The sequence below is a fragment of the Impatiens glandulifera genome, chromosome 1 (assembly GCF_907164915.1).
Source record: "Impatiens glandulifera chromosome 1, dImpGla2.1, whole genome shotgun sequence".
NCBI lineage: Eukaryota > Viridiplantae > Streptophyta > Magnoliopsida > Ericales > Balsaminaceae > Impatiens > Impatiens glandulifera.
Window position 1 is genome coordinate 18,284,607 of NC_061862.1, and position 11,022 is coordinate 18,295,628.

Consider the following 11,022-nt stretch of genomic DNA (forward strand, 5'->3'; position numbering starts at 1 on the left):
ACCAACAAATTATAATATATTAAATTCTTTTGGTATTAAATTTTCTTTTCATGATTCCTAATTTCAATGGGTGATGGCATGGTTGAATTCATACTGATCTTTGTTGAAAATTTGAAATTGTTGTTGTGAGAACTTTATTCGGAAACAAGCATGATCATTCTATTTGAAAAAATGAAAAAATAAGTAGAGCCATCACTAGATCCTTTAGTTCAGTTTTCTTTCATTTCTTTTGAAGAATTTGGCAAACAGAAAAGGACATTGTTGATATATACTTATAAGATGTTTATTCTCTTGCATTAACTCAAACAATGCACCTTTGGATCCATTGGCAGCTGCTGAAATTGTAATTGATTTGGTTAAGGTGAGAGATGTTGGAACAATGTAGACCGGCTCAAAAAAGACGATATTTTTTACAATCTTTTATTTGTAAATAATTTTAACATCGAATAAGGCTAAATTTGATTTTGAAAGAGTTCATCACCTAATTTTCCTCGTTAAAAAATAAGAAATAAAATTATTTTGCAGGTTCAAACACATTTTTATACGATATTATTTATAAACTAATTGGTTATTTTAATTATGTGCAATAAGCTTGTATAGAAGTTTTAAAAAAATTTGTTAACTCAGAATTGTTTGAAATTTATAAATTGAGTTTTAAAAATGAGCGTATAGAGTTAAAAAAACAACTTGGTAGGTATTTTATTGTTTTATTTATTCATCGAGGTTTATGAGCTCATGAGTTTTCAATTACGAGATGATATATGATTCATTGAGGTGGTTTTACTTAGAACTAACAAAAGTGTTGCTGATTTTTTTATTATTATTTTTAGAACTTCTATAATTATTTAAGTCTAAAGAAATTTTTTTAGAATCAATAAATTTATTAGAGTTGTAACTTTTAGTCTGGATGATAAACAATATCTTTTTACTTGAGAATACTCAATTTTTTTGTTATCTTTGCAAAAAAACTAATACATTTGAAATCACATGTTGTTGGGTAGTCACAAAATGTGAAACACTCATGCTTGATGAAGAGTTGATCAATTGAGGAACTACACATGCTTACGTTTTAACTTCTCTAAATTTAATAAAAACTCAAATATTTTGAAATATTTTAATTTCTTGTATAAAGATTATGTGATTAATCATGACAAAGAATGAATGTCATTGGTATAACGACATAAAAAAATGTTATTTGTGTTAGAACTTATTCTAATCATGCATTTAAAGAGACAAGACTATGTTAGTCGAAATTGTCTTCACAAAAATTGTCTCGGTGAGAACAATCTACCAAGATTTGTTTTGAGCATGCATAGTTGTTTCACGTCAATTATTGTTCAAAACATGACAATGTAAATGCTTCGATTAAGACATGAAATATATTTGTAGTTATATTTTATTAAATTATGTTGATAAATGATTATTTAAATATATCATGCATTTTAGTTAATAATATGATTCATGTTCATTCATATTAAGTATGATTATCTTGCAATTTGTATATATATGAATAAAGATCTATTATGTATATTTTATTTTAATAGATAATTTTAAAATTTGTCACAAAATTATGTGTGTTTTGATTGACAACGATTTTTTCTATAATAAATTAAAGGCTATCTAATTAATTAAGAAACGAATAATTGATAACACGAATAATTATTTATATAATTAGTTAGTTTTTATATTTTATTAAAGATAAATGGTCCATATTATAATTAATTGTATTAATTAATATTCTAATTAATTAATATTTATTTTATAAAGGTATTTTAATGATATATAAAATTGTATATATATTTGTTTAATAATATATGAGATATTATTTATTCGATTATTTTTCTAAATTATTGAATATATATATTTATATTTATTGTGAATATAGTTTTTTTTTATCGTGCATATATTTGAAAGAAATTCAGATTAGTCAATTCTCTTATTGAGATTATAGTTGATTGTGTATATGAATAAAATAAAAGAAACAATAATATATAATATCATATATATTTAGAGTTAGTAGTCATGAGATACTAATTAACAAATGAAAAAAGAGCAATTGATATGTTAGTCTGACAAAACTGAATGGTTTATTCTCAAATACTTACATTACCTATAACATTTTGTTAACCATATCAGTAACAGTTGCATCGACAGAAAAAAGTTTCTCGAAGTTGAAGTTAATCAAGAACTATCTTCGATCAACAATGTCACATGATAGACTAAATAGGCTAGCAATATTGTCGATTGAGAAATAAATAATTCATCAATTAGATTATACATATTTAATCAATATTTTTACCTTTAAAATAGTTAGACGGTTTATTTAGTTATTTCAAATATTATGCTAATGTTTGCCTTTTTATTAACGTGCCATATTATTTTTGGTTTATTTATATATATATATATATATATATATATATATATATATATATATATTTTGTATACCGAACTTTTGGTTTATTTGATCAAGAAACTAAATTATGATATCTACTATCTTCTTAGCATGAAGAATCATTATCTTCTAATCATTAATTTGTGTTGCCTCTATCTAAAAGAAGTTGTCTTGACATTTAAGTTAAAAAGTATCAATATTAACTTATTAAGTTAAGTTGTTAAAACGTCCTTATTTAAACAAGACAACAATTAATTTAATTTTTATTTTTATTTAAACAGGCAAAACCAATCCCCTAATATTAGGGAATTCAGTCACTGGTTTAGGGTTGTTGAAATACTGGGCAGCAAGCAACAATAACAACATCAACATCTTGGTTAGTTACAAGAAGATTAAATAAATAAATAAATTAACTTGGAGGACGGAAGAGAGATTTACTTGTAAATTATTTCCCGGCGATAAAATTAGATTCTTCAGCATAGGGAAGTTAAGAGCCAATCTAGAGATGTTATAATCTAAATTTTTGGCATCACAACTAAAGTAGCTTATAAAAGCATTTGTCAGTCCCGGGGTTTTCGTAAATGACCACGATATTAACTTTCCAGTGTATTCAAAGATCGATATGCTCAAGTTTGAAGCATCTCTTCAAAGAGATAAACATCAGACTTGTGTTGTTAGAAGAATTACGTACCAATCCTCAGATTAAAAAAATATTTTGACAGTAATACAGAGTTAGGTCTTTAAGTACCGGGCAACTTTTTAGAAACTTCGTCAGCTCGTGATTACTTATATATGACTGTTTAAGCTTAAAGGAAATGAGATTGTCGGCACAGAGATAAATCTCCTTTAGTTTCGTGCATTGCTTCAAGTACAAAACTTTCAACCGTGTGTTGTTCGAAGAATCGCCATTTCTGAGATGAGTGAGTTTAGTACAGAAATGCAGACTTAAATTTTCAAGTAAAGGGCATCATTCTAGAACCTCTTTGAGTTGAACATCGTTTATAGCCAGCCAGCCTTTATAAGCTGAAGGGAAATGAGTGAATCAAATTTCATGGAACATGATGCTTTAGTGTCCCTTTATCTTCGGAGATGGTTAGAAGCCACGGAAAGTTGTAGCACTTCTGGAAGGATGAAGAAAGATAAATGGAATGTAATTTCAAAAAATCAAGATCAATGGTCTCAACACCTTTTCGAAGGGCACAACTGATCCACATATCTATAGATTGAGAAAAGAACTCCCCCAACACAAAAGAAACGCTAAAAGAATTAATCTTGCCTTCTCCTTTGAACCTCTGTTGCATAGTTTGGTCCACCTATTTCACAAAATTACTGTCTGCACCTACTGAATCTTTCGCAAGCTTTTTACGGTCCAATCCAAATACATTAAGATGATTAAATACGAGGTCTGGATGGTTAATCCAAATATATTTCCATCTTTTCGATAAAATACTCGTCTTCACTGCATCTTTCAGGTCCAGCTTACCGGGGATCATTCTCAGAATATCATTTGGCAACTCTCTAATGTAGTCATTCGTTGTTTCCTGCAAGTTTAATTGAAAAGGATCAATATCATTAACAATTATTTATATAAATTAACAGGGTCGGTCAGTCTGTCTAGCTGGCTTTTTCGTACCATCAATTTAGGGGCTTTGTGTCCTCGGCTCATCGCGTAATCCTCGGTAGTTATATGGAAATACACCTGCAAATATCAACTAAATAACTATATAACAAGTTATTAATAACAACAATGGAATTGGCATAAATGCAAATCAACCAAATTCCAACTAAGACTCATCACTGATACTATCTGATTCTTTTTTCAGCATGTTTGAAAAGTATATCAGCCAAAAAAATTGAAATTGACCAAAGTTATATATAAAAAGATGGTTTCTGCGGATTTGACTTCTAGGTTCATTGTGTAATCCTTCCGATCTAAGAGTAGGAAGCAACTATTTAAAGATGATGTTGAGACACAAACAAGACCGCATTAGTACTTACATAGTCATCTTCTTCAATCAATGATGATTCTTCTGTAATAATACTTAATAGTTCTTGAGAATAAACCATGTTTTAGCACCAAAAGTACACATTCAAGTATAAAATTCTCTCCAATGCTGTCTCAACAAGCAAACAAGCATACACAACTCAAAAGCAAATTATCAAAAATAATGACATGCAAGATTTCAACTAATTAACAGTGCATGTTTGTTTGTTCACTGTGCAGAGTTTTAAGTTGATCCTTAATACGAATGTATAAACACAGAGTTCTTAGTTGATATATAAACACGAGACGATTCACCATTTCCCTTCCGGTCTAGATCAGGTTTACCAGATTTGGAAGATGTTGTCTTCTATAACATAGCAGTTCTCGTAGTCAAGAAGTAAGAGAACAAAGTTGAAGTGAGTCTATAAATTAAAAAATAGTTAAAATTCTTAATCACTCAATATCTCTCAAATCTCTCAATTTGAGAGGATCAGTAAATTTATCATATTTATTCTTCTCTTTATAATTTGTACTAAAAAAACCCATCAGCTACGAAATCATACCTACAGTCAGATTTGTCGCAATTATTAATTAAGGAAATGCTCTAAAAAAAACAGTGGCTATTTATCTATATTCACTCGTAGACGTAGAGTCTTTCATTTAATAATATTAATATATCATTTAATAACATAATATTTTGTGGTGTGCAATTCATCTCCTTAGTGGATTTAATCATTTTTATCGTAATTTTAAACGATAAAAATATCGTACATAAGACACGTAATGAAATAATTTTCATTGTCTTCCTGATATATAGTTATCACATCCATTTTTAATCAAAGTATGATCAAATTTTTATATAATTATTATAAATTTTGTTACAAGTCATACAAAGACTTTTTAAGTTTTCTTTTCATCACTTTCATAAAATCCTTTTGAAGATATTGCTTCTTCAATTTTTTATGAAAGTAATGTCAAAATATGACACGTTTCTTGATTTCAAAATTCTCAAATTAAAATATCGATTTAAGCACCAACTCAGCAAATATAAATAAGATATTTTATTGTTATTTTTTTTAAGGGTGCGTAATTTTATCTTTTGTAGAGAACATATTTCTCTATTAATAAATTATTTTTCTATTTATCATAATATACATAATAATTTTTGTGTTATTATCAATAAAAACATTTGCCCCACATTTGTGTGTCGGTATCTTTTTAAATTAAATTATGTGTGAAATAAAATAATAATTTTCTAATCAAGAGATTGCCACATAATTTCTTAAAAAAATTTCTTTTATTATACTTATTATTCAATAAATAAGATAACTATTATTATGAATATTTAAATAAATAAATCATTTATACATAATTTTTATGCAAGAATAAGAATAAGAATGTTTATTCATATAAATCATTCATTACATAACCTTTATAAAAGAAATCATAATATTTCCAAGATTTTTGACCGAAACCGCTTAAACATTTATTTTCGGTTGCAAATTTACATTCCATAATATCGACATGTTTGTCATATTATTCTCCAATCAAACAAGACTTTTCTTGTAATTATTTGATTTCAAAAATACCAAATTAAGTAAGTATTTATGATAAAATTAAACAATATATATCAATATATATGATATTATATATTATTGTCAATATAATGATATTATATATTATTGTTTCTATAATTTTAGTCACAAAAACAACCAACTAATAATCTCAATGATTTATTCGTTTAAAAGATTTCACTAATCTAATTTTTTTCTACTTCTCCTTTAACTTAATTACCTCCAACAAAAAAAATTATATTCATATCTATATATCTATATATAGTCAATAATTTACATCATGATCAAATAAATGATATCTCATATATTATTAAACAAATATATATATATATATATATATATATATATATAATTTCATATATCATTAAAAATACCTTTATTGTATTAATTATAATATTGACCATTTATCATTAATTAAATATAAAACTAAATAATTATATAAATAATTATTCATTTCTTAATTAATTAGATAACCTTTAATTTTTTTAAAAAATTTTTTATCAATCAAAACACACATAAATTTGTGACAAATTCTAAAATTATTTATTAAAACAAAATATAGATACAATAGATCTTTATTTATATATATATGTATACAAATTACTAGATAATCATATTTATTATTATTATTATAAATTATTATTATTATAATAAATTATTATTATTGTAAATTATTATTATACTTATTATTATTATTATACTTATTATTATTATTGTAAATTATTATTATACTTATTATTATTATTATAAATTACAATAATAATAATTATTATTATTATTATTTATTATTATAAATTATTATTATAAATAATAATTATTATTATAAATTATTATTATTATACTAAATTATTATTATAATAAATTATTATTATAATAAATTATTATTATACTTATTATTATTATACTTATTATTATTATTATTATTATAAATTATAATAATAATTATTATTAATATAATTATGATTTTTTATTATTATTATAAATTATTATAATGCATATACCTTTTATTATTATAATTATAATAATAATTATTATTATTATTAATATAATTATTATTTTTTAGTATTATTATAACGCATATACCTTTTATTATTATAATTATAATTATAATAATTATAATTATAATAATAAATAATATAATAATAATAATTATACTAATAATAATTATTATTATTATAATTATAATAATAATAATAATTATTATTATAATTATAACAATAATAATTTATAATAATAATAATTATTTATAATAATAATAATAATAATTTATAATAATAATAATAATAATACTAATAATAATAATTATAATAATTATAATAATTATAATAATTATAATTATAATAATAATAATGTATAATAATAATAATAATTATTTACAATAATAATTTATCATAATAATAATAATAATTATAATAATTATAATTATAATTATAATAAATATAATAATAATGATACTAATAATAATAATAATTATAATAATAAATATAACAATAATTATTATAATAATAATAATTATTATTATTATAATAAAATTATTATTATTATATTTTTTATTATTATAATAAATATAAATTATTATTATTGTAAATTATTATTATTTATTATAAATATAAATATAAATTATTATTATTATATTTATTATTATTATAATTATTATTACTATAATTATTATATTTATTATTACCAATATTATTATTATTTTCATTATTATTATTATATATAATATTTTTATTACACAATTTTATTATAATTATAATTATTATTATTATAAATTAATATTATTATTAATATATATAATATTATTATAATAAATTATTATTATTATAAATTATTATTACTATAAATTATTATTATTATAAATTATTATTAATATAAATTATTATTATAAACTATTATAATTATTATATATATTATTTTTAGTACACAATTTTATTATAATTATTATTATTATTTTCATTATTATTATTATAAATTAATATTATTATTATAAATTATTATTATTAATATATATTATTATTATTATAAATTATTATTATTATAAATTATTATTATAAATTATTATTATTTTGGAAAGTTAGTGTGTTATTTGTCTAATTGCATTGGTGGAGCAGTTATGCAAAAACAAGGCTATTTATTATTTATGTTATTTTTGATTATTATTATTATTATAAATTATTATTATTATAAATTAATACATTTATTATTATTATTTTAAATTATTATTATTATAAATTAATAAATATATTTTTATTATTTTTATTATTTATTATTATTATTTTAAATTATTATTATTATTATTATAAATTATTATCATTATTATAAATTATTATTATATTATAATAATAATTATTATAATAATAATTATTATTATTATATTGATTATTATTATCATAATTTTTATTATAATTATAAATATTTATATTATAATAATTATTATATTTATTATTATTCATTATTATATTTAATATTATTATTATTATAATTATTATTATATTTACTATTTATTAATATTATTATATTTATTATTAATTATTATATTTAATATTATTATATATGTTAAATTTTTTATTATTATTATTATAAATTATTATTATTTTTATTATTAAATTATATTATTATTATTACAATTATTATATTTATTATTTTAATATAATAATAATAATATTATAATTATAGTTGTTATTATTATTATTAGTATTTTTATATATTATTATTATAATTATAGTTATTATAATTAGTATAATAATAATAAAAATAATTATTATTATAAATATTTATATTATATATATTTATATTATATTTGTTATAAGTATAATAATTTTTATTATTATTGGAAATATTTATATTATAATAATTATTATTATATTTATTATTATTATTATTATTATATTTATTATTATTATTATTAAATATTTTTATTATAATATTTATTATATTTATTATATTTAATATTATTATAATTATAATTATTTATATATATTATTATTATTATTATTTTCATTTCATTATTTTATTATAAATATTATTATTATAAATATTATAATTATTATTATAATTTTATTGTAATTATAATTATTATTATAATTTTTATTATAATTATTATAATTATAATTATTTTAATAATTATTATTATAAATTATTATTATTATAATTATATTATTATTTTAATTTTAATTATAATTTTATTATAATTATAATTATTATTATTATTTTAATTATAATTATAATTATAATTATAATTAGAATTAGAATTATTATTTTAATTATTATTATAATTATTAGTATTATTATTATTATAACTATTATTATTTTATATATTATTATTAATATTATAATTATTATTATATTTTTATAATTATATTTATTATTATTATTATTTTATTTATTATTTACTATTATATTTTTATTTTTACTATAATTAAATTTATTATTATTAATTATTTTTATTATTTTATTTATTATTATTATATTTTTGGTTATTAAGATAATTATTTTATAATTATTATTATAATTATTATTATAAATATTATAATAATTATTTTTATTATAAATATTATAATTATATTTATTATTATTATAACATCAAGAATATATATGCTGTCAAGAGATTAAATAGCATATTATAAATTATTATTTTTACTATTATTATCAATATTATTATTATTATTATTATACATTTTTATTATAAATTATTATTTTTATTTTTAATATTATGATTCTCCCTGTGCAAACGAAGTATCTAATAATTATTTATATATATTATTATTATTATAATTATTATTATTATTATTATTTTTTTCATTTCATTATTTTATTATAAATATTTTTATTATAAATATTATAATTATTATTATAATTATTATAAATTATTATTTTTATTTTTAATATTATGATTCTCACAAATGCCCACCTTAAAGGGTTTTGGAATGTCTAATAATTAATATTAATTATTATTAATATTAATATAAATTATTATCATTATTATTATTATAAATTATTATTATTATCATAATAATAATAATAATAATTATTATTATTATTATTATTAATATAAATTATTATTATTATTAATATAAATTATTATTATTAATATAAATTATTATTATAAATTACCATTATTATTATTATTATAATAATAATAATTATTATTTTGATTATTTTTATAATAATTTATATCATTATATTTATTAGTTATTATTATTATTATATTTATTATTATTATTATTAATTAATATATTTAACATTATTATTATATTTATTATTATTAAATATTTTTATTATTATATTTATTATTATTATTTATTATTATATATTATTATTATAATTATAGTTATTATTATTATTCAATTGAATACGTCTTGATTGTTATAAATATTGTAATTATAATAATTATTATTATAATTAATATATAGTTATTATTATTCTTAAAAATATTATAATAATTATTATTATTTTAATAATTATTATTATTGTTATTATTATTATAATTATTTTTATTATTATATTTATTATTATAATTATTATTATAATTAATTATATTTATTATTATAATTAATATTATAATTAATTATATTTATTATTATTATTATAAATATTATAAATATTATATTTATTTTATTATTATAATAATTATATATTGATTATATTGATTATTATTATTATATTTATTATTTATAATAATTATTATTATTAATTATTTTTATTATTATAATATTTATTATTATTATTATTATTTTTATTATTATCAGTATAACATTTATGGATATACTATGTTTTTATTATAAATTATTATTATTATAAATTATTATTATTATTATTATTAGGGTTGTGCAACCAAACCAGAAAATCGGTAACTTAATCGAACCGATAGTTAACTAATTAGAAAAATCAAGATAGTTAATTTATTAAAAGAAAATTAACTACCAAAGGACTTAATCAATTCTTAACTATATGTGTAGGAACAGTTTCAACCGAATCGGCTAAATTGATCAATCAAACCGGCCAAGCGGAAATGCTCAAACATGACCTATCATCTCGGTTAAACAGAATCGGCTCAATCATCACATCCGTAG

At 17.8% G+C, this 11,022-nt stretch overlaps 1 protein-coding gene across 1 annotated transcript; it reads right to left on the reverse strand.

The window, feature by feature from the left end:
- Positions 1-3,441: 3,441 nt before the first annotated feature.
- Positions 3,442-4,459, reverse strand: LOC124919650 (F-box/FBD/LRR-repeat protein At1g13570-like). Its single transcript, XM_047459956.1, has 4 exons — positions 4,391-4,459; positions 4,026-4,091; positions 3,723-3,933; positions 3,442-3,608 (listed from the first exon to the last, which is right to left on the reverse strand). Exons 1-4 carry the CDS (start codon positions 4,457-4,459, stop codon positions 3,442-3,444), a joined length of 513 nt encoding a protein of 170 aa, XP_047315912.1.
- Positions 4,460-11,022: the final 6,563 nt, after the last annotated feature.